Raw genomic sequence first — 26,926 nt, forward strand, 5'->3', positions numbered from 1 at the left:
TTTGTTGTAAGTGCATTTCGGTCTCTTAGAATGCATGCCAAATGTTCGTAGAAATGTCTAACAGCTGTAGATGCATATTTCATATGATTTCAGTCACACATTGTCATTGAAAGGTTAGTGGTAGGTGTTACATTGCATTCTCATTTAGTTTCAGACTTTGATATATGACCTTTTGAGTTCAATGAATGCAAATTATCATCTCATAAATCAAAATATCAAAAAGAAACCACAATCAGCAAATACAAAAGTTTCATGACAAGTGTTTGCCAATATTCCTTGAGCATTTAAATCAGAAATTTTCAATCAGATTTGGCAAGGGATATTACAGACATTTTCATGAGATTGAAAAATCATTAGCACCATATACTAGGAAATTGGCTCTACTTCTACTTGTTACCCTTTAAAGAAATGGCAAGAGGAAGTATTAGCATCCGAAGAAGGCACCCATCAATATATATCCGACTTTCTTGCACAAATGCGTTACTTTCATCATTTTTATTAACAATTATACGCATTCTTCAATGATAATAGATGAATTTGAACAAGGAAGAACGTATTATCAATTTCTTAGGTTCCAACAAGCACCACCAAATCGATCTAGTAAACATGCCCATTCCCATTTCCAGTGAAATGTACATTTGAACTCATTTGCAGGGTGGACACTTATGAACTTGAAGATGTCAAAACCCACTTTTGTTTATTCTTCTTTTTCTGTTTTTTCTTCTTAGCTTTAACAGGCTTGTCAAGTTCCAAGTCTGTTTTGTCAAGTTCCTGGTCATCCGTTTCCTGCATGATATTTGAAATGTCAAATCAATACCTTGTGAAGTCAAATACTTCCTGCGACAGCTTGAATCAATATTGAAGAAATTGTATGCATTCCACTGCAATTCTCTTTAAATAGGCTTTACATGTGAGATGGTTCGGCAAGCATGGATAGATTACTGTAAGATTCAATTTATACACTCACAAGCCCAACCTAGTCAACATGCAATGGCAAACATCTCCTAGGAAAAACCCAAGCCTCTTAGACATTCAGAATGAATGTAATTTATAAAACTAATATGCCAGGTAGAAACATTTCGCTCGATATAATATAAGAGCAAAAAAAACACGTTCAACACTTGCAGAAATAACAATAGATTGAACAAACCATTTGAAGACAATGCTTGTTTTGCAAGGTCAAAATAAATTTCAGAAGGCATTATGTATGAAAAAAGCAAATTTTTAAAATTGTCCTGATTAATGGAGAAATTTTCTATAGCATGCAGATCAACCATTAAAATAAGAAAACAAATGAGCAAAGCTACAAACCTCAGCATCGTCTGGAAATGAGACAACATGCCGAACCCGTTTTGTGGATTCCGAATTAGCATCTGAATGCCACCAGAAATAGAAAGTTCAGTGGATATAACTTAGCTATGATGAATGAAAAAAGTAAAACAATCACACAAATAGATTGTCAATTTCCCCAACAATTTCCCCAATATGTGCATGAACACCATGGCCTAAGGCCCTGAATAATAGATGTCATTATCTATCTATGTCTTTATTGCACATGAAAAAACCTACACCTATTAAACGAAAACATTAAAGTTCTTCACAAAAGAAACCTTGTGCTCAAAAAGAATTGTTTGAAAAGCGATGCATAAACATACAAGTTATTTCTGAAAATGAAGGCCAATAGGGAAAAAATCAGATCAGTCAACCAGGCAGCATGGAGAAGATGAAATGAGAAATCAAGGAGGTTCTGAATAAGTTCATGGTCAGCAAGGCAGCACAAATGAATATTCTGATTTACGAGATAATTATTTTGAAAGTTCAAATATTTTGAATTGTGTTTCTTATTTTACTAACCTCTTGTCAATCAAAGCATTCTTCCTCAAACAAGTTTACGAAAGAAAAATATCCATTCTCATCAAGCTGATCAATTAGTAGTTGCATTACTGTTTTTAATGTAACTTACTAGTTAGTTTTTTGTTAACATGCCAACATAAGTCTTCAATCCATCTTTACAAAATTACTCTCTTGGAGTGTTCTGTTTAATCTTTTCCATAATCACTCCAGCTTTAACTAACATATCTAAATGGATCATGAGACATTGATATTTCTATTTCTACAATCTAGACCATCACCTGAAACCATATACAGAAGAAAGGATTTCTTAAATTATATGATGCAATATAAAACTATATTTGTACCTCCACCCACCATACCAAACCAAATCCACCCTCAAGCTGAATACATACCAAAATGCCACTCAATCTCCTAAGCGTCAATTCAATTAATTTCATCCATCGTCACATTAACTTGATGATATGAAGTGAAAAACAGAGTGAGAGGGAAGCAAATTCCTCACACGCATCGTAGTGGTTTTGAATGAAAGAAGAGTGAGAATACCCAAATAATACGGACCCACTACATTGACATTTATGGTATTAGTAGAATCTACTTAATTGAAGCACATGACCTGTCATTTGTCTTCAATAAGGAAAGAAATCTGACCAAGAAACTCTGAAAGTATCTATCATATGATTTCGTTGAAATGTTGAATGTCATATAGTCTTAGCACAATATGGCTTCTAGTTGATAAGAATGCTAGAGCAAAATTTGTTCCACTAAATGACCGTCAGAACAATCCATTGTCCAAATTTTCTTGAGCAGGAAAATTTTGGGTTTATTTTGACAATTGCCTATTGTTTTTATGTTGCTTTTCAATGGTTTAGGCTTGCCAATTGGGAAAAAAAACATTAAACTTTAGCCAAGGTTTTATATATCTTGTACATAAATTAATTAAATACACCAAAATCTACAAGTACTACTTGTAAATCAATATATATTCTAAAATGCTAGCCTATGATATATACTTTCTGTCTTGCGAAAACAATTTTTTGCCAACAGTTTCAACTTGTCAAAAACTAAACACCATAAAATTTTCTCTGGTCTTAAAAATCTTAAAATTATCCTTTAAGGCAACAAATATGAGGCATCCTCATTCTGGATATAAAAGGTGTCAGAGACTCAGAAGTGAACCAAACTTGGATCTCAACAGACAGATATGAATCAAAACCTCACCTTCTTTGAATAGTATGACATGGAACTCAAAGTAATAAACATAAAGTATAGCTAGCTGAACATTAAAGCAAGTTTTACTTCAACATCTGAATGTTGCATGAGGCTTTGTATACATGCTATGTAATGCACTTGAAGCTAAACATGATAATTTCTAAGTTGAAAAAGTCAAGACTGGTTTTACAATTCAGAATTCAGATTGAATCTGCTTTCAATTTATCAAGGATTGATTTTAATTTACATTTTCATCTTCCATAATTAAAAAATGGTTTTTCACATTCCCATAGAATCTATTGCCCGTGGCAGGCAATATGCCAATTCTGGAGCAGCTGTGTCCCAATTGCACAAGTTACGATGCATATGTTTATTGTGATTTCTTTTAACCTGATCTCAGAACCAAACATCAATTTGTCTAGGCCTCTGTTTCAAATGATTCTCATAAGCAGCCACAGCCCTTCATGTCTTCTAATCATAAGTACAACAATTACCAAACTTCAGTTTTAAAATGTGTCTCCACAGAGTAAAATCTAAAAAACATTATGTTACTAATTCATTGACCTACAGATCCGGATTTGGGTCCAGTTCAAACCCAGTCTAGATTCTGGATCAGTCCACCTATGGAAGCAAACAAGGTCCTGGCAAAAGGGGACAGATTCATCCCTAATTAACCTGGGTGAATCTAGAATGAAGCCATGTAGAAAATGTAACCTTCTTTTTTTCCTTTCTGAATTTTAATTTAACTGGAAAACACAAAAATGTGAGCCTGTCAATACACGCCCATCCTTCTCTTTGACATTTTTCGTTCCACACATCTCATCAGGATGCTTAGCAGTGGCCCCAAGGCAATTTTTATACTTTCAGCCAAGTGAAGGCAGGCAAACCCTGTGCTTGAAGAAATCCATCTACTCAATCTCCTCCCATATGTCTTTCTTAAGCCTGGGAATTGATGAACTCATTTTGTGAAGAGAGAACATATTAAAGAAACAAACATCACAATCTTTAAATTTTTATTTTTATTTTGGATAAAGGTAAACCAGTTTACAAAGCAAGAAATATAGGTCATTGAAGCCCACAACCAACATCAAGGAGCAACAACAAGGAACAAGCAGTAAAAAGACTGCAAACCATCAGCACCACTACCCAAGGAGATAAACACAATAAGCAAAGGGTATACAGCCCAAGGTCCACAATAGACCAACCAAATCAAGACGGTTTGGAACAAAAATGTTCTAGGGAGCACTAAACAGCCCCTTCCAATGGATCCTTAAAACAAATTTCCTTCCTAGCTGGTTTCCCTGTTTTAATAGCCTCTCTTGAGCTGGAAAGGAGTAAAGGACAAAGCTTCTCTCCTGATTCCAATACCTTTTTTTCTTTACATGATTTGGGCAAACCCTACATAACATTTTAAAGGCTGGGTACAACTCGGGTCTCCTCAAAACCCATATATTGCTCTAATTCCCTCTACCTACAATCCTCCTCCAATTGTAACTCTTTTGAGAGGATCCTACTAACCTCTTTTACAAGAGGTTGCAAAGGTATCACTAGATCTTTTTTCCTCCAAATCAGTGATTTTTTTAGTGGAAAATATTCGCCAATTAGCTAACAGTTGAAATTTGGAATCAAGATTTGGCTAATAGTTCAAGCTGTAACTCAAAACTTTATAAAATTCTCTTAAGTGCATACCACCACATTTTTATAAAATTTTATTTGTCTTATTTGAATTGCCAAAGGATTTAATTTATTAAACTTTTTAACTCAAAATTTGCCACAATATTCGATACATGATTAGTTCAGATAGACCTAAATTTTATAAGTTATTGGAGAAATCTAAATTAATTCACCAATAATATATCATTATTATTAGTTACTTAAGGGCCATATCACCAATCTTTGGTTTCCACCATTGATTTAAAATATAATCTAACAACCCTTGCTGTATTCTATGAGGTGAAATCTACCCACGATTTGTAATGCTCTTGAGGCCCAAATTTGCTTTTGGATCGTTGATCTCAATGGAGATTGACAATCTAAAAGTGATTCGGACCCCATGAACATTACAAATTGCAAGTACATTTTACCTTACAAAATACAAGGGCCATTATATTAATATTTAAATCAACGGTGGCATTTAAATATTACAGAGTCTACCCCTTAAGCCCATCATTCAAAATACAAAGGCCATTATATTAATATTTAAATCAACGGTGGCATTTAAATATTACAGAGTCTACCCCTTAAGCCCATCATTCATTTCCAACCTTAGGCCTCTACTTTTCCATAAGAAATTTTATTTTTTTAAATGGAACGATTCACCATGGTAATTAATGCATTTTCTTATTATTTGCCAAGATTTTCTACAAAATTTTAGTGATGTTAAAAGTGGCCATTTTTATTTTTTTGAAAAAAAGGAAAGATTTGCCAATAGAAATTAATATTCTTTTCCATAAAAATAAAGATTTGCCAACACTTTATATCTTTTTCTTTTGGGTGGGGGTTGGGGGGGCAAGTAGAGTGGGGGATGTTTCTTAGAGTTATTATTCCTCCAAAAAGGATGCGAGTTCCTATTGCTTGAGCACTTTGTTGCAACATGACTAGCTTTGAGGCAACTATGATATACCACCAAGGAATCCTTGACGACAATTTGTTGAACTCAATCATCTGGTTTGGAGGAGTGATCTCATAGAAGAGTACTTTGTCCACCTCCATAATAACATAGAGGTGATCTCATAGAAGAGTACTTTGTCCACCTCCATAATAACAGAGTCTAGCAAACATCAAAAGTTTCCTAGATTTGGTGACCACATACACCACCAAAAGTTGGCCAAATGAATTAGCGATGCCCAACAAGATCTCGTCCTCCCAATATTTGGTGCAGGGGCACCATCATAAGGATACCATGAGGGATCATGAAGGCTCATGATGTATCATGAGTCATTTAGTCATTTTTTGCATTTAATAAGGTCCTCGGGATCAATTTGTATGGTTTTGCATAGGTTTGGACCCATTTGTAAGGCCATTGATCATGTCAGCCATATATAAGCCAACTTGGTCAACTTTGGTCAACGGGTCAGTAGGAGTCTAGGGATGGGTAGGATGGGTCGTTTATGTTGTTTTGCATTGTAAGGAACCATTTTGAGGCATTCATGTCATGTTTGGAGGCCAAATGCCCAAAATACCCAATTTTGTAAAAGTTGTCAAATGTTGACAACTTGTCTAGGAGGAGCAACTTGTCCCAATGGTCAATTTGTTTTGAAATGCGGTTGGAGGCAGTTGTGTTGGTTGATGTATGGGTATATATACCTCTGGTGGTCGAAGATTTGGATTTGTTGAAGTTTTGGAGTTGAATACAATTGAAATACACACATTTTCCTGTCAATTTCACTGTTTCTAGTCTCTGTACTTGCTTGTACGGATTCATCTGCAAAAACAAGGCACATGGTTGTGTAGAGAAATGAATTAGCTTCAATTTGCCTTTGGTCTGGTGAATTTTCATTAAGTTTGCAAGGAGATCCATTTGTTTTTTTTGAAACCAGTCATCAAACCCTCGCCTACCTAGGGTTTTGGATTCAAATGCCAATATCTTGACTTTCCATCTTTGGAAGATATCGGCCTTTGGTGGAAAGTCGAGACCATGTATGTACTCTAGGATTATGGTGGTTTTGGACGGGAAGATAATTGCATTTGGGAGATATGGCCAATAAAAGACCAAGCATCTCTATGTGACTGGTCCCGGTTGAAAGCAAATTGGATTGTTGTAGGTTGTATGGGTGGACTAGACCCAATCAAAGGGTGGATTTGGTGTTTTTGAAGGCGGACAGACCTATTCCAAGCTTTGGTTTGATGAAACCAAGTTTTTATTAAGGGGTTGCTTTGTAAAAGTGGCTTAATTGGCACAACATTAGGTCCACAAGATCAGTCAAAACCATTGACCCTACCTTGAGAGATCAAGAGCCCATTCTGACATATGTTATGTAGTGGCGAAAAGGGCATCCCAAACTGCAATTTGTTTGGAGGGTTGTTTAGAAGAATTTCAAATTATAGGCCGAAAACCTCAAAAATAGGGCTAGTAGCCAACTAGGTCATTTCAAGGTAAGTCACCCTTGGAAGTGTATTGACCACATAAAGGTGGATGAATTGTGTTGTCTTAGGCCTATAGGGTCAGAATAGGGTTGGGTCAAGGTTCTAGTCCATCCCATGCAAGTATGTAGGATTGTGTCCTCGTAGACTAAGGAAGTGGTCAATGAGAAGAAGTCCAAAAGGACATTTGATGTGAGAAGTTGTAAGAGGAAAGTTTGTGATACATTGAATGATGAATTTGGAGGGGTAGTTGTGTGAAGACAAGAGTACTTTGATAGGTTTTTGGGTAGTGGGGTGAATATCCACTAGTTCCATGTGACTCTGCCTCAATATTCCAAAAACAACCCAAGAAGATTGACCCAAACAAAGAATCTCATTGACACTTTCTCAGGATCAAAGCCTGAAGCCTGTTTCTTAAAGAATAAACTTGCCTTGCCAAGAAACCAAGGGCAATTTGAAAGGATCTTTATGCAATCAATATGGTTTGAAAAAGATTAAAAAAGAAACCCTTCCTCATTGCTGAAATTCCAAATGGTTTCTAGGATTCCATTTATGTTGACCCTACAATAGAAACCTCCACCAACAAGGATTTTGACACAAAGGAACCACCATACGAAGTTGTCGAGGAACAATTAGCCCCCATTGAGTGTGCACCTCCAATGTTGTGACAAGCCTCAAGCCAAATGTCCACAAGCCTCTCTTCTTCTTCCTTATCCCAAGAGTCATTCCAATCATTCTCTTTCTCTTCCTTAGTCTTTAAATATTATGAGTTTATAAACAAGATAATTACAAAATGTATGATTAACTATTGTCAAAATAGAATAGCGGTCACCTAGATGATAGAAAAAACAACTTTAACTTATTTTTATGTTAGAAGATCCCCATTAAGGTTATTAATAAATAAAGGTGGTATAGGGACTGCTTATGAGGACACTCAACCAAAAGCAAGTGAAAAAAGAACATTCAGTTTTGTTTTATTTCATTCAACATGTCAACTTCCTCTAGTGAGCAATGGCCAAATTTGAATTCAAATAGGGGGAAAAGAAGTATAAATATAATACCTATGGATCTCAACGCTACACTAATGAGGATTGAAGTGGAATAGAAGCTGATGAAATCATTTACTTTTTTTTATTTTTAATTTAACACTGAACAATGAATATATGTCATGACATTCAAGTTTGACAAATCAACATTGTAGTATTTTTTTTTTTTATGGTGCCTTTTTTATTTATATGATGCCATGTGCTGCTATTATGAACTCTATTCCTATTTTTTGGCTGTAAATATGTGTATATTTATGATTTTTATGTTTTTTTAGAGATAAACCCAACCCCCAAAAATATCTTGCCAAAACCGCATATCAAACCCTTGTAACTATATAGGCAACTTGAAATAATGTAAAAACATTTCTAGAGCTTAACTTTTTAAATGTGTGATGTACGTTCTTTCCTTGCATACTATCAACCTAATTCATAGGCCAATGTGATGTGTATTTCAGCCCCCTATATTTTAAATATCACCCAGCCATTTTCAATCTGAAGATGTATTAAAAGAACAAAACCAAGGAACCAAGGAAGCACCTTATATCATGATAATCTATACACCATATAAACACTTTGCTAATATTGTCCTCCTTTCTAACTCTACCGTCTATTTACAAGAAAGCTCAATGCCCTTGATTATTTACCAGCTTCACCAGCTTAGGGTGAAACTTAATAAGACCTTCTCTAAGTTTTAGTTTTTCTAAAATGGTGACCCCATAGAATTTACTTTACGCCTATACTTAGTTGGGAGTCTAATTCACTCAGCCAGCTTTCAATTTGAGGCTTCTCTCTAAGTTGGAACTTCATAAGGGATATGCCTTCTTTTCAATCCTAGAGCATGAATCTTTTCAAAGATGTACCTCTTCAATGCAGTTATTAAGACTACAATTTCTTATGGATCCAAGTTGAAGGCCTTGGTTTGGGTATCCTTGCCCATCTTGTAGTCTCATATAGACTCTCAAGCTTCAATGTATTATTTATTGCAAACAAACTGCTCATGATAAATCATACATGCAGCTTTTCAACCAACACTTTACCTTGAGTGTATATTCAAGATCAAACTCTACATCTTCAAACTCATTTTCTTTGGCCATTTTCGCTCCAAGCCATGAGAAAAAACCCTACTTGGCACTTTGTTCTTCAAAGATAACAACTTCTTTAGGCCTAAAGTGTTGACATTTCTAGCATTCTCACTAGTTTGCTCCTTCAATCTATTCGCATCCCTAGCGATCAGCTTCCTCCATTCAAGAGTTCCTCAGATGTCCTTCCTTACCATCTTCCCTCATAAGATGTGATCAATATAGTTGCCAAACATGATATTTACTGGCAATACATTAATGTCACATGTGCTTCTCTTCCAAAGTCACTCAACCCTAGATTAGCTTTCTTTGCTAAATATTTATTGCAGATTGTGGATGGCATCATCATTCATATTGACGATAACCAAGCATCATTGGTCACATAGCTTGAAAATTCCCTTTAGCTAGATGAAGTGTGCTCCCACTAATTATGCTCTTTAGGTGGCCTATATATCTCACACAATTAAAGGATCTACCAATCTCCACCTCTTCAAGGAGAATGAAAATCAAGAGAACTTTACTTCTAGGTGTCCTATTGTAATGTCCCGTTTAATAAAAATATAGTATAATAGAACTAAAATTTAATTAGGTAAATGAATGGTCAAAAGGCATGAAATGAAGAGTTGAGACTCCCTTAAACATGAGATATAAAAGGGAGATCATTTCATTTGAGAAGGACTTCCATCCATCAATTAATAATCAATCACTGAAGGAAGCGATCAATCAATTTGGAAATAAATTACTATTCTCAAAGGGAGCAATGAAGGGAGATGACCCAATTCTTGTGAAAGGTGGTGACTCATTTCTTGTGAAGGGTGGTGAATCCCTCAAGCAATGGATATAAAGGGCAAATCATTTCATTGAGAGAATTATGGAATAAATCATCAATTCATAAAGGAAAAAGTATTCAATCAATCAATGGAAATATTATGTGACTTTGCAAGTAAATTAAATTATGTTTTCAAGAGTAGTGATGGTGTGAGAAAGGGTGTTACTCTTCCATATATATATATGGAGATTATTCCAAGCAAACATCAAAACATCATCACTCATCAATGCATCAAGACATCAAGCAATCTATCAATCAACAAAGTAGACAAACAAGCAATCAAATCATCATCAATCATCAATTCATCTCAGAAAAAATAAATCATTCAAGCTTCTTTCTAGCATTCACTCATCAATCTAAGACATCAACTCAGCATTCAATTCAGATCATCAAATAGGAACGGCAAGTCAGAAATACAATCAGCAATAAATATAGTCAATTCAAAAGCAAACCTTTGAAAAGCTTTCAAATACTATTTAAAGATTGAATTGCCAATCCATCAAGAAATATTAATCAGCAATAGTCTAGCAAATAAACCAAGTTCTCAATTTTGAATTCTAGGTAGTATTTGCAAATCAGACAGTGTCCAGGCTAATGGGGTGGGCTAAGGGTTGGAAGGACGGGGCTTTTCATGCCCTTGACAAGCTAGGGACGGGGTCCTTGGTATTGTCACTGTTGAGTTAAGGACGGTATATTTTAATTCAACAGTTTTGCAAAGTATTTCCAGAGAATTCGTCCTTGGTATTGTCACTGTTGAGTTAAGGACGGTATACTTTAATTCAACAGTTTTGCAAAGTATTTCCAGAGAATTCACCATTTGATCAACTTTGGGTATTATGCTATGATCTATTGACCTGAATATATATCATACATTTGTAATCTTGGATAAAACTATTATAATATTTTGAGTGAATATTATTGTTTAAAAAGAATATCCCAAAAGGGGAGATTACACCTATTCAATACAAGATTGAGTGGAGATGCTCATGTTTGCAAACAGAGAATTGAGCAATTCATTTTCTTTCATTACTTTGATCAAAGGTGCCTGACCCTTTTTCTTCAAAAGGCCCTCGTTCTCAAACATAGATTATTACAAGTACACCTAAAGATTTTAGTCTGATTGCATCCTTCTTTCAGCTCACTCTGAGCATCCAAAGCATGTTACACCTATATGAAACTCACTTTCTGAGCATCATTTTGTCATAAGTCATCTATTAACATGTCAAGTGAGAGAACTGATAATGTCATTTGTAGTTTTAGAAGCGGAAACATTTGTGTTGAAGTGCATCAGGAACTTGTCAAAGGAAAGTCAAAGAACAAAGAGAGGTCTGTCATAGAACTTTAGTGGCAGCATCAAAGGGTACTCCTTGGCAGTCATTTGCAGCCTTCCAGTGGCAAGGAATATAGAAATGAGCACCTGAGTTCGAAAATGTTCTTCAATTGACATTATTTAACATTGATGCACATCTGGAACTGAAAGTAAACTTTGAAACTTAAGTGACAAATCCAATCAAGGAACATGCCTCTATGTGTCAAGCAGGTTGCCTCAAGTAGCAAATGAGAAAGAATCACACACCTGGGAGTTGTCTCAAGTGGTGAGAGTGACGCAAGCACATGCCTATGAAAGTTTAAGTGTTGAAATCAGGCAAGGCATATGTCTTGTCCAAACCAGCAAAAGAGGAGCAGATATGCACTTAAGTGATGAAATGCTGAACATAAACTTCAGATGACATGATCAGTTCATAGGTATGCCCGGGTTGATAGATAGCAAGGTGAGAAGTACATGCCCGAGGACTAGTAAGTGGCAAAGGTATTCAAATCGCATGCCCAAGGTGTTTCAACTAGCAAAACTGATAGAATTGCACACATGAGGAGTTTGATCATGGTGTTGCCACCCAAGCTGGTATTGCCATTAGTTAAGTGGCAAGGATCATTAAAATACACACCTGTATGTGAAATATCAAGTAGTTTAGTGGCATGGATGATAGAGTCGCACCCCAAAGGGGTTTTCACCCATTTTAAGTGACGAGGTGTAGAATTATGTGCCTTAGTGTTGGCAGGTTGTATTCATTTGAGTACAGATGTGGCATATAGACAAAGATTTGAGAGTTTGGCCCATGAATTGTGGAATATAGATTTTTACCAGTCACGTTCATATTGCTTATGCATACTTCATAGTGCATAAATAATGTAATGTCCCCTACCTGATCTATTTCAATATACTAAAATTGATTGATATTCTTGAATTAGTTATTAACAAGTTCTTATTTATTTTCCTCATTAAATGATTAGTTTCATTATTCATAGTTCTTAATATAGATATCAAACCCTGCTACTACTTCAGTTTTAAGGGAGAAGGGTCTATGTATGTTACCAAAGTGCTTAGAGACCAAATACAATAGGTTCCCTCAAAGTTTACAGATCCAAGCCCTTACCTATCTTGGGTCTATACCCTCAAGGCTTATGGGTTGCTGATCCCCACCCTATCTTGGGACTTAACCTATTGCTTGGATTTAGACTGCCCCTCTTTGGAACATCTCAATCCCGTCCTCTTAAATACTGGCAGTAATAACATGATTTAGAATATAAGTACACTAACTTCTTATGTATTATGAATATATATAAAATTAAGTATGACTGTCATACATATTGCAGTCTATATTAATAATTTAATATTACTATTAAATTCTGCATAAGCACATTATCGGGCATCATATATTAAGCACATCCTCATGCATACCACCAAGAGCAAGGATGTTACTGCCTGTAACTTAATAACAGTTCTGATCTGGTCTGTTCCATGGTGATCTCACTGGATCCTTTTGATTCCTTTCCTTCATATCTCTCAATGTGAGGGAGAGGTCACACCTCTTCATCATGTATGCTCTTTGGCAAGAGACACACCCTTTCACCATTAGCACCCTTTGAAAGAGTGCAACTCTTCATTATTCTGCCTTTTGAAAGGGACACAACCTTTCATAATCAGATCTGCGCTTCTGATTTTCAAATTGTCCCCCTCTCAAATGAAGTTCTCTTCTCCCTTTTATATCTCATTGCTGAAGGAGTCACAACTTTTCCTTCCATGTCTTTTCACCATTCATTAGTTTAATTAAATTTAATTATATTCTTTTATATTTTGATTTAATTTTTTTTATTCTTTTGTATTTTAATTTTATTATTATTAGTATTAATATTATTATTATTCTATTATATTTCAAAGTAGGGACATTACAAATAATAACTAGATGCTAATAGTTTTCAATTTTTCAATCACAATCTAGTTTGGACAAAGTCAACCTACAAACTGAGTACAAGTATTCCATAAAAATGAAGAAATATTTCTCGCAATACATTCAATCAAAGTCTGGCTAGCATTGAAAGTAATCAATAGTTGTATCTCAAAAACAATATTATCAACACCTATATTAATAAATATTTAATATTGGAACAGCCTCTTCACTAGGGTTTTCAACTAAGGCACTGCACTTAGTTTTGCTCCGATTGATACAAACATCTTTCATTGCTGGAGCTGGTTGTTGCAGATGCATGTAGAGCCTTTAGGGAAATTTCAGACCATGGACTTCAATCCATTTGAAGACACTTTTTTCTGTTCCAATTTGGCATGTTTGGCCGCTTTTTTATTGAAATTGTCAGTGTATTTTTCTGGCAACTACAATAAAACTTGCTTGATACTTGACTTGATCTTCATTAAGCCCTTCATTATCCTATGTATCTTCTGTTATTATTAGAAATAAGACATCAGAATATTCAAATTTTCCTTTCTGGTGCAAAACCTTTTTAAGAATGAGCATCTTGCAAGAAGAAGCTGACAACTCTAAAAAATAAAAGATGAAATTTAAGAAATATTCTAGCATGAAAAAGAAGAGATTCCAAATTTAAATTTCCTATAGAAAAGTAAACAAGTTAAATCAAGAAACAGCTGAAAAAAGAAAGCTCGGAAAAAGAATCCCTTTCAAGCTTTGGTAGAATGAGAGAGTATATAAATAACTTCAGGGAGAACTGGATGTTGAAACTTAGGTCTTTTTTGGCAAATAAAATTCAGATCAACCTTCAAAGGTAGATCAACCAGAGAATACTCAATGCAAGTGAAAAAAAGTTAAAATATGGTTGCGAAAAAAATTCTTATCATCCTATGACAGCAGAAATAATCAATAGCTGTTGAAAACAAAATAATCAATACCCATTCTGAATCTTTATCTATGTATAGGCATTTATGCTTATCCTTAGCTGGAAGGAGAAAACAAAATCTCCTCTGGGATACAACTAGTTCTAACTGTCCACTGGTATGCTACCATATTTTAGTAAAAGATAGTCCTAAGAAAACAAGGTGTGGATCCATCATTGTAATTTGTCTCTTTTGAGGCAGTTCAAACCAGAACACTATGTGATTCAAGTTACCTGAAAAATTATGGCTATGGAACGAGCACATGACAAAAATACATTAAAATACTAGAATCAATCCCTAAAAATAACATATCAACTGCTAACTTGTTTGTATTCTATAATAGAAGCCATAGGCACCGTAGGGAGCTGATAGAAATAGTACCAAATGATTTTACTTTGTCAATAAATGTTCTGAAGGACTTTCCTTCACTTTAAACAAAGTGAACAGAGAATAAAATTGCTGAAGTGATATGTCCTCAGCCTAACTACAGAAATTTCTAAGAAAGAACCAAACAAAGAGCACAGAATAAAAAGATATAAACACAAAAACTGGTTTCTTTACACTCTTCATTAGAATGGGTTACTGTTAAATAGATGCACAAGATGAATGGATTAATTAAAATGGGTTAGAAAAGTTTATTACAAAGAGAGAATTATTAAATATTTATGTGTGATTCCAAATTCCAATCATACTGTGTAAATAAAACCTCTTATCCTATAGAAAATTTTAAATTATGCCAAAGCATCAAAAATGAGCCCATCGATGTGCAGTTCTTTAAAAAAGGATCTGATCATGTAATGTACACAAATGCAAAAGCAAAACGTGCATCTTATATTTGTCTTTTGCAAATTTAAGGAAAATAGCCAAATAAGAGAGTTATATGCTTAGATGTATGAATGGAACAAATCAATTTAGTCCAGTAACTTCTTAATTGGAATCAGCAAGTGAAACTCATAATGAGTATTCGCCATGTGTGAGCAAGAAAGATTGATATATCTTATTCAGAAGGCATTGTACTATTGATTACTAATTCTTCATTGTTCTTGTATGAGTAGAAAGTTAACAATTCAAAGCTTATTTAGTCATATATGAATATTTAAAATTTTCGATATAGTTTTATGTTGCTGTTCCCTCTCTTTAAATATTCTGACTCACTTCCAGTAAAGCCTGCAAAATAATTCAGTTACAACCACAGCAGACACAAATGTATATCAGTGAAATTTTGGCTGTAACCCTTTTGATAAGAAAAAGATTTTGGTGATGAATTAAATCCTGATAAGCTATTATTGTTTGTATCTTATTGTCCCACTTGATACATTACATAGTTTTCAAGTCATTCATAAACTCAGAACAATTAGTTGCACTAGCATATTACACTTGTTATTTACCTGCACGCAAGGCACTCTTCGCATCCTGCACAGCTCTTTCAACTAAATCAGGGTCCAAAGAGGCAGATCCACCGGGCTCTTGGAGCTTCCTTTGTAAAAATTTTGCCAATGCAACAGCCTTATTTGTGGCCACCGGTCCACCTGGATGAGCAAGCCTTGACAAACCAAAGCACTTACATCATGCTTAATGAACAAAAACAATAAAGTCTTCCTAGCACTTAGTAGCGTTATATAATTGGTTAATTTTTAATAGTTCATATATCTGTATCGAATGTCAAAACCAACAACCAAAATATACACATACAAAAAAAAAACATAGGGTGAAATATTTGTTTGAATTGCACATTGTGATTGTCGAAAAAGGCGAAAAAATTAAATAATTGCGCAATTTATATAACTTTGGACAATTTATTTGTATATTGTTTGTAGTTGTGGTACCCACTTATAACCTATCCAACCTAACAAACAACTAAGTACTAAACTGTCAAGTAAGCTTGAAGCTCCAATGCCAACCCCAACCCCAACCCCTTCATTTGAGCATGTTACAACATCTCATGAACATACATGTATTTTTTCCAGGCAAGAATCAGTTAGCAACAACTTTTGACCAAAAGACCCTAAAATTGTGATCATACAAAGAGCATTTGATACAGAAGGCTGCTTGCACGGTGGATTCAAGAGAACTGTAATCTTGACATACACTGCCAGTGTCAACTTTCACAAGCTAAGCATGATAATTGCATTGAAAAGGCTTAAGTTGTTTGAAGGGCTAATCAAATTTAGAAATGAAGATTATAAGGGGCCACAGAAATTAGCAAGTACCCAACAACCTGAAAAGGTATGAAGGGCCACTCATCGAGACCAATCCTTCAGTTAATTAATTAATTTTTAATCATTAGATTTTGGTTATGTGGTTATTTTATTACATTATCAAAAATTAAATGAACTTAATTATTACACTCAACTAGTTGGACCTACTTGGTTCTAATATAACGGTAAGAGTTACCTATATTATGAGCTCTTACATGCAAATATAATATATGTCTCACCCTAATGATGGATCACACAGCAAATTCAAAACATCAATAGATAAAAAAACTCACACAAGCCTTTTCCAAAAGCACATTTTCCTAAATAATGGAATTTTCAAGCCTAATAAATCTCACTAACAAAGGTCTTTTACACAGCAATAAAAATTTGCAGACAAACTTATCTCTAAAATTGTGTACTTATTGGCGTTCTTCCCATATTGTGTTGGTTAAGTGGTGGTGGTGTTGTTGTGACCACCAAGGTTCAAACCCTCGCTGAGCCATTGTGATCGCAAGATTGTGCCTTCGCTGATCCAATGTGCTCGTGGGTTTGAGCCTCAACTCTATTAAATGGGGATGAGATCCCCTGTTTGTGACCTCACTGGTTCATCTGAAGCTAATTTAACACTAGTTCGATTGTGGACGATCATTTCAATTGTGCCAATATTGGGTATTTGGATGGATGTTTACAATATGAAAAATCCTTTGCCACCTTTGCAGATTGCATCAATTTTGTGCAGTTATTTTGTAATGTCCCCTTCTCATTGATGACCTCTCAGTGGTCCATTAGCCTATTCCTGAGACCCGTAGGCTAGGTGGAATGAAGAATGAGAGTCCAGCATTGATGAGGCGAGAACTTACTATTTTTAGTAAGTCAGGGAATGGCTATTTTGGTGATACTGTCCGACTGAGCTCTCCATGCTCTGTCACTGGGCGCGAAGATCATGCTTTTCGGAGCAGTAGTTCATGACTTACTATTTTTAGTAAGTGGCAGTATGGCATATTTCTATTTCTAGCAGTGGACAGGGTCCTGATCCTGCAACAGTTTAGTGGTCTTCCAGGCTCAGCTTCATCCTGGTTTTGATAGTAATTAGTACTGGAGTCATATGTGACAATTAAATATTATTTCCTTATCCTAAGGTTTAATGTTTAATTAATCTGATTAATTACTACTGATTTATTGACCTTGGGAATAATGCCTAAAATCTCCTAAGTGCTAGGTGAAATTTATGTCTAAGAAGGGGACGTCAAATTATTAAGGAAGATATTATTTTATTTTCATCTCAAGTGTTTGCCAAGTGAAAATCGTGGTCCATGCTTTTTGGCGTGAGGTTTGACTTGTGGAATGGCGCCACTCTTGGGGTCCACGTGAGATGTAATGAAATGCAAATGGGGAAAGATGAATTTAAAGCAATTTGTGGTGTGAGGTTATAAATAAGAGCCTTGGGCTCCCATTCCGGTATCTTGAAAATTTGCAATGTTATGCTGCCGGATTGGCGACAAAACTTTTGAGGCTTCGGAGTGCGTCTCCCTAGTGCTTCCCGGTTTCGTACTTGAAACATAGTACCTAGCTGTGTGTTGTAATCTACTATATTCTCAGAGCATATCTTAGTCATTTTTGGTGTTGGAGCGATTTTGGAACTTGCTGGTTTGCCTATGGCTGAAGTGCATTTTCGATCATACCTCTTTGCTGGAGCGACTAACCGTTATGGGTATTGGCTCTTTCATCCTTCCGAGTGCTGACGATATACAACGTAAGTTTGTGGCATTTTTGGTTGAGCTTTGAATTTATTAAACAAAATCGAAATTCCTAAGCTAGGCGTGGGTTTCTGATGTGCATTGGGATGCATGCAAAATTAATAAGGGAGTTATGATAGCTTGTCTTTGGTTGGTTGTCATCGTAGCTAGTCTAGTGTGGGTTTGGGACTGATTTTGGGTGATTTGGATATGTATTGAGAGAGTTGTGAGCTTTTTAGTGGTTCCTTAGGCTGTTGGTTTTGCAATTCCAGCCTGCAGATTTGATGTTAGCAGAAAATCATGTTCTTATTTGGATATTCAGCATTACTCTCTTCTCATATCATCTATTTTTTGTAAGGTTAAGTAGTAGTACTACTAACCAATTCTGATTTGTAATTCTCATCCCGCTGAAAAGTGGAAGAGGCTGGCTTGCCGCCTATTATCAAGCAAATTGTAATTTCAGTCCTCCCACTGCATAAGTGGTCGAGTGATGTCTGAGTGTAATGGTCCTCCCGCTGCATATGCGGTTGAGTTGAGATTGTTATGTAATTTCAGTCCTCCCGCTGAAATATTCCGGTTGAGTGATTCGTATCTTTGTGTGTCTCACTTGGCTGGTTCACCGCCAAGTTTTCTTGCTTTCCCGCTGGATAAGCGGAAGGGGCTGGATTGCCGCCCAAGCATTGTATTGTTTCCAATTAATTGAGCTAACGATCCCCTCAACCCCGTATGCTCTCACCTTCCCACATTGGGCACTTGGTGATCAGAAAGTGGAAGGGTTTCTTTTCCAGCATGTTTCAGTTTATGATTTCTAACCTTAATGGGTTATCTTCTTGTTGATGATTATTGTTGGCCTAAAAATCAAAAAAAAATAACTGGGAAATTACATATTTCCTCATGGCGAAGCAAAGCTTGATTTATAGAATCCGTTTATCTAAGCACTATCCATTATCATCATTGTCCTTAAGTTTACCTTAGATTTCTCTAACCCTTCACCCTTTTTCCCTTTATTTAAAGTCCAACTTAGTTTAGTATTCCAGTTCCAGTTAAGCATAAGTCCCTTTGTGATATCAGCAAATTATATCATCCACTGAGTCTATTCATCATAAAGTTGCATTGTTCGCATTGTAAACCTTGGGGTTGCCTTATTTGATCACATTATTTAGCATTTGAGGTTTCCTTGTTCAAGAGGGGATAGAACACTTGGTATTTTATTCTATGTTGCCTAGTGTCACAAAACACACATCAACAGATTGCACAACCAATCCTCCAAATCACCATCAAAATCATTCAAGGTTTACAAGGAAATTTTCAACAGTTATATTAACTGCTTAAAGCTTTGTGCACTGCATTGAGCAATAGGCAATATTATCAGGAAAAAAAATATGAAAATTCATCCAACAGTCACAGGATGATACTTTTAATTTTCTTGTGAACATTTCAAATCACAATGCTATTCCATTTCAACACACAAGGTATATTTTATTTTCTGAAACCAGGAACTCAAGATTGAATCACTTGAAAAGCTCGCACATATCCAGATTTCCATGGGATGGTTGAACTGATTTAAATATCTCACAATGTAACGAGTGAAACAAAGAATTTGTGACTGCAACTTTGACAATGCTGTTTCCACACAAATGACAACAGATGTTTAGAAGTAATCTTGTCTGGAGATCTGACATGGAAATGTTAAATAAAAGAAAGCTTTGAATTCCCATTCTAACTCCCTAGCGAACTCCATTTATGAACTATCTGTAATAGTTTCAACTTTCTTTTAGTCTCTGAAGGTCGTTGGCCCCACATCTGACTTCAGAATGCAAAATCCAGCACCATGAACATTTATCATATGCTCTTATAAACAGGAATCTCCTTGGTATACAAAGACTATATGGGAAGAAAAGTAGCCAAAAGCGGCAATGGATAAATTTCAATTTCAAACAGTAACAACCAACCACACAACATAAAAAAATTTGCAAGATCTCTAGGAGCAACCCTGGAAATATATATTCAGGAAGACATTAAACCCTAGTTATGATTTACAAAACTTCTGACATTCAATGCTAAAATACTGGATAGCATGGAAAGGAAAGAGGGCTTCCCTCTTACTAAAGTTGCTATTAAAGAGATATATTTGATGCTTTCTAATATCCAAGAAGTGACAAACCCTTTAAATAGCAAATGAGGTCTTGGTCTTTCTCCTTGGGACTAGAAATCTCTGTTAAATCTCCTTTGCTCTTCTTGCATTGAACCGAAGAAAGCTTGCTTTAGATGTCTGTTATTGTTACAAAAACTTGATGTTGGCTCTGTCCTTACTGGTCTTAATGTGTTTGTATGTACATTTTGTAATGTGGATGAGTCTTTACTCCAATTATTTTTTGATTGCTACATTTTTTAATGTGGATGAGTCTTTACTCCATTTATTTTTTGATTGCCTGTATGCCAAGAATATTTGGAATATGTTTTCTGGTAATAAGTCTGGGTGAGATAATAAACAGATCTTTACTTGCGAGAAAATTTTGTTTGGGTGTGTTAGGGGTTTTAATAAAAAATTGAGTAAGTTTTGATTGATTTTTTGACTCAGATTATATGGTTTTTTATGGAGATCTAGAAATAACAATGTATAAAAGGAAAAAAGGAGGTACCTTACTGAGTCGTGCAGTTAAGTCACCTTCTGTCTCATTATTGTGCAGGTTAATATTGTCATGAATATCCCTAAAGACAAATTTCCAGGCTACTGGACCAGGGCTTATTATCTTTCATAAGTCTGACATCATACATGTTAAACAGTGGTCAAACATGAAAAGGAATAGCGGACAGCCAAGGATTCTAGTGAAAATGACAAAGAATCTTTACTGTATTAACAAATTCATGGTTATATTGACAGTGCACCTGATAATACTGTGGATTGTGCTCCAAGTGTCGATACTGCTGATCAGTAGATTGTTAGTTCCAGTCTGAATATTCATGTGGGTTGACTAACTTGACTGTGGTTGGAAATGTGCTCCTTGGAATTTTGGAATCGGATATGTTTTTAACAGTTAATGATAATAAGGAACAGTGATCTTTGGCACAGTTTTGATGAATAATTGCTTTTGTATATCTATTGGTTGAATATATATATATATATATATATCATCATTGATATTGTAGTAGTGTTTGTTCATCCCAGGGATGTCTATTTTACGTTGGGTGTTTTTGTTCTTGGTTTAGAATACACATAGGTAGTTTTGTAGCTTGATTTTGACATTTTGGTTTCGTACTGTAACCTGTTTTGTTCTCTACTATGCAATATAAAAAAATATGTCCGAACTTGTAAATTCTGTAAAGTTTATGGCCATGTTCGTTCAAATCCCAAATTCCTGATCGCTTTCTGATTAAAAGCATATTGCAATCATTGGCTCCAAATGCCAATGATAATGCATCTCCTCACACCCAAGTTCCAAGTGCATATTTCCATATCACAACCACTGAACCAGCACCCTCTGTCAAACAATTCATATGGAATCACCCAAACTTGGCATAACTTGTGAGTTCAAAACGAAACTGCACCAAGTCAATACAACTTGCATGCAAAGTCTATACCAATTACTCACTGAATCTCGGCCAAATCCTGAAATGAAGGCATAATTTGTTGGTTTGAGGGTCATATAACATATGAAATCTTTGAATTACGACAAATTGAAATTGATGATCAGAATAGACTTATATGTTCTCTAAATTATGTTTTTTGTGAGGGGTCAAGTTTTGCCAAGTTTTTGGCAGGTCCCAAGTCTGAGTCAAAATTTTGAGCTGCTGAGTCTGTGAGAAGTCCAAGTTTTCCAACTATGAGTGCCCCACCACTGCATGAGGAACTCCTATATAAAAAGACTTAAATTAAAACTTTGACAAAACCAATTAAAGCTTTTATTGCAATCTCAAACTGCAAAGACCCAAATACAACTAATGACCTTATCATATTGTATGAAGAATTTCTTCTAATGCAAAGATTTCTTGGTTCAAATTTTGGCATTAAAAGCAAAGGTTTTGTTCCAGTGATCCCACAGCAAGCGATGGAATAAGTTGATAACATTATGCACATGGCCTACTGCTTTATGTGTAGCCAGTGAAAATCTAGATCTCAAGAATCAAAGGGAATCTTAATCATAAGACATCTGAGGATCCAAACTTAAGAATGGCTTGAATGATGTAGCAGATATTGAGAAGATTGGCTGTGAATAATATGATTTCCCAGGTAGTAAGCTTACACAAGTTAGCAGCCTTCAATTTCTTATCTGAGATTCCTGACAACCCCCTCTCTACTTAGTAATGTTTGCCTTCTGCTACCCCACAGTTGCAAGGGATATTGAACAAAATCAATCACAAAATTCTTTTTGGAAAAGTAGCATCATCTAATGGGCATTTAAACTATCAAAATCCACATGGGACATATACCCAACACCATCTATTTCGCCATATATGAATGCAAAACACATTAAAGCATGGAGTAAGCCCATTGATTTTGAAATTTGAACAAAGTCATAATCATGGTGATTGCTTCACCTTACCGCTAGACCATGGCCCGCTGAACAGATTATCAATGTCTTTTTTCTAAACTACATGTTGTGGTTGCAGTTTGAGACTTTGGGTGCACAACTAGTAGTCCTTTAATGTGTTATGGGGATGCCATAAGACATATTTTGAGAGGGAAGAATGAAAACACTCATGAAAATCACATTTGGCTGGCACAATCATTGATTGTCAAGTGCAAAAGTTTCTCCAGCTGTGGAATAGTGACTAGCAGGAGTGCTTGTTGCACAAACAATTCAAGGTTCAGCTGATGGATAGAATGTTCAACCTCTTTCTCTCTCCTTATGTATAGAAACATAGAATCTCCCTCCCTGCCCTCTCTGATATCTGTTATTACAGGTTGCTTATGCAGTGGCATGTCCTTATTGTTGGGGATTTGCAGCCCTGTTGCAGACAACTGACAGATTGGGACAAAGAAAAACTTAAGATTATGTATTCAGATAACAGTCAGCAGCGCTTGCAAAATCTATTGAACAACATATATATAAGTAAATGGAATAGTATGCATCCACAAGATTACACAAGACTAAAAGATTTAAGTGGGTAAATATTGTGGAAGAAAACCCACCACCAAAAGACATTCACACTTATAATATTCAAAATTAACAAAAATTCAATACAACAAGGTCTTTCACAAAGTTTCAATCTATCTGTCACATATTTCTTTTGCAATTGCTCTAATGTTTCACACCAGACGATGTTCAATCCAATGCTAATCTTTAAGCCTATACAACTGCCTAACCTTCTAACTTTGGTACCTTCACACGAAGTAACACATATAGGCATTTACATGAGAATAGCAACCATCTGAAATATACATGGAATACCATGAGACATAGAACTGTCATCCGATCATAACATGACATCAACATGCTACACATATCATCCAGTATGATGTCTCCACATGGGCAATCACCTTACATATATAGCTGTTGTCACACAACTACAAACCAATAGTTATAAACTTATATTCTTAACATTGTCAGTATACATACATGTTTCCAGTACAGCCGCCACTACCAGCTCCTTGCTTACGATAGAAACAAAAACATAACTTCACTTCTGACTGCTTGCAGTACCATGTGCCATCTTCCAAAACATCATTCTACTCTCAGATTATGCTACATGAATTCCAGCTTTGCCACAAGTGCTGCTACATTGCTATTCATGCTTCCATCAAACTCTACTTTCATATGCAATTGTGAGTTCTTCAGACTTCTAGATGATTTGCACTTGCTATCACAGCACCACCACATGTAAACAAGCCATGCATGTTGCACCACAACTTACTGCCACAGCATCACCACATGTAAGTCAACATATACGTTGTACCGCAAAACTTGAAACTCACCACATTATGCTGCAATATACTCTACTGACAAGTTCTTTCTGCAAAGACTCTTTGCAGATGAATATCACCCAAGTCCCAACACTTGCGGTAAGATTTTGTTCCATCTTAATAATCTTTAGCTCACTGTGTTTGTTGCGAATAATCCCTATGGTTAACAATTGTGGAAACGAGGTTATTTATGATGATCTCCCACACGAAAGAATTTTTCCAATTTGGAAGCAAACTTTGGGATACAACTATCAGGTTGGTTTGCTAGCATCTACCCTCTCCAATCCTAAGATCACTAGCATCATTCATACAGTGGCATATATCCCTGTGAGAAGACTTTGTTCCACATAATTATTCTCACTCTACCTCTCTATTTAGAGAGAAATTTTTGGACACAATGTATAAAGAGAAATCAGTTTAAACTTTAAACACTACATATATGATGCAGATGGAATGGTAAGGGTGTTACAGCTTTAATAATCAAGCCCCAGCTTCAAATCCCAGGGGATGTAACAAAGTGCTGCAATTGGGTTGCATTCCACATCCAACTTAATAAGGTGTGGCAGATCTTGACAGATCAAAGAAGAAACAAGTACCAAGTGAATTTGGAAGAAGACACACACCACGGTTGTTGCATCTAACCAAAGGTAATCTCCTACAAAAAAAATTACAAAAGCAAAAACAAATGTAGATGGATTGGCAAGGCCTATCTTACCAAACCTTTTAGCGAAGTCAAAACCCAAGGAGTACAACACTTTAACAATTATATATTAGACCTTTAGTTAGCTAAAGGAATTTAGTCCTGCAGTAGTAGAAGCATTTAATTTAGTTACAAGGGTGCATTTATACACTTGGCTTATTTGACCAATTCATATTCACATGTGTGCACTCAGCCAACATCTATCAGTTGAGGGCTTCAAACATCTTCATAAACCATATGGTTTAACGGTGCATTTCATTTGTTGACCATGTGTGTTAACGCATTGGTTAACAAATCGAGCTGCCCACAATATGCTAACATCTGGCTTTACCTGACTACACTAGAAAATCCACATGTTCCTCCGTAAAGCGAAAATAAAACAAAAAAATCTCACCCGCATACAAAATTTCCCTTTTTCTATTTTCTGAAGCTTTAAAGAAAAGTTTAAACATACAGGTTGATGTCCAGGGCACAAAATATTTCTACTATTTCCAGAGACACAAAAGTCAAAACAGATGTTTCCTCAAACCACACAATAAATTGGGTTCCCAATTTTTAATATTTTCATTTAGTTCGTAAAGTAAAGGAAAAGGACTCAGACACCCAAAAGATCATAAAAGGTTTTTTCCACAGGAGACCAAATGTGCATCCATTTAATAAATGTTATCTAATTCAGAACACAGCTGCGCATCCAAAACCAACTGTGTTGAAAAAAACCTTAGACTCATATCAATTGTACATCTTCACATTTGACAGGAGACCCAATTTACCAAATTCATAGAACACAAATCAAAACTGGCCCAAAAAACCACCATGGATTTATATGATTAATACTTCAAGAATATATAAAATGGGTTTACTAAAATCAACTGCGTGAAAAAAATCCAAAACTCCTATTAGTTGTACGTAATATCAAAGTCCAATGGCCTTCACGTTTGAGAGAAGAGACAGATTACTTAACTCGTTAAAAACAATCAACTCTGTGGAGAAAAAACTGATATCTATTTTTTGTAAACGCTCTCAAAACCCAAAAAAGATTCACATTGGACAGGAAAAACAAATTATTAAACTCTTTGGAAAAATTAAAATGGAAAAATATACATTATGGATTTGAAAAAGTAGCATTTCAGAAAATTTAATAAAATTGGGTGCCCACGAATAAACTCTGTGAACCCAAATCTCATATCAGTTGTTCAAAACGTCCAAACCACACAAACTTCAAATCTAATAGTTAACCGAATTTATTAAACTCGTTAAAAAACTCGTTGCTAGTTTAAAAGAATAGAAAATTGTGTTTACCTGGGTTGGGTATTGGGTGAAGGAGTTGGAGGAGGTGATGAAAAGCGGCTGCGGCGTAATGCTCTGCGCTCTTCCTCTGTAAGTGAGTCCAACTGAACGGAGATCTCTGCTTTATTCTTCATTCCTAATACAGAATTTACTGCTTCAAATTTTCTGTTTGGCCACTTTTGCATACATCCCAACTGCGGCTCTTTATCTACACTTCTTATGATCTCCAAACATTTTGTCCACCTGCTATTTATTGAACTTCTCTTTCGTACCCCAATTAAAGGGTCATTTTATAATATTGATTGGGTAGCCTTCGTAGATGCAGGTTACAGTGGGGACATGAATATATGCATGGTTTAGGGAGTCCTTATCATACCTTTGAGGGCCTTTGTGGTCGTCTTCCAGATTCAAATCAAATTAATCATTTTCCGTGAATAACCGTCCTTCTTAGTCTCAGTCTGTCATGGTTTTAAGGGATAGGAGTCATATCGAGGATTTTCCTCTTTTAATATCATATTAGTACTTCTATCAAAGGGAGGGATTTGAGGGATTAGTAATGGTTTGATGGTAAAATATATCTTAGTAGTACTATCAAAGGAAGTGTAATGGTTTGATGGTAAAATATTTAGGTGTAATGGTTTGATGGTAAAATATTTTTTAAATAATATATTAGGAGTTACCAAATTATATAATTTAAATACTGCATTTATGAATGATGATTATTTGTAAAGTAAATTAATTAATTTTAAAATATAAAAAAATTAAATATGAATGAATGTAAATACATATAGAACATAAATCTAAAAGAAAGTAT

The 26,926-nt window shown here is 35.4% G+C and overlaps 1 protein-coding gene across 1 annotated transcript; it reads right to left on the minus strand.

The window, feature by feature from the left end:
- Positions 1 to 276: 276 nt before the first annotated feature.
- Positions 277 to 26,602, minus strand: LOC131073910 (uncharacterized). Its single transcript, XM_058010417.2, has 4 exons — positions 26,125 to 26,602; positions 15,675 to 15,829; positions 1,312 to 1,373; positions 277 to 786 (listed from the first exon to the last, which is right to left on the minus strand). The coding sequence occupies exons 1-4, from the start codon at positions 26,295 to 26,297 to the stop codon at positions 664 to 666; spliced, it is 513 nt and encodes a 170-aa protein (XP_057866400.1). The 5' UTR covers positions 26,298 to 26,602; the 3' UTR covers positions 277 to 663.
- Between the last annotated feature and the right edge of the window lie 324 nt (positions 26,603 to 26,926).

The sequence above is a fragment of the Cryptomeria japonica genome, chromosome 9 (assembly GCF_030272615.1).
Source record: "Cryptomeria japonica chromosome 9, Sugi_1.0, whole genome shotgun sequence".
NCBI lineage: Eukaryota > Viridiplantae > Streptophyta > Pinopsida > Cupressales > Cupressaceae > Cryptomeria > Cryptomeria japonica.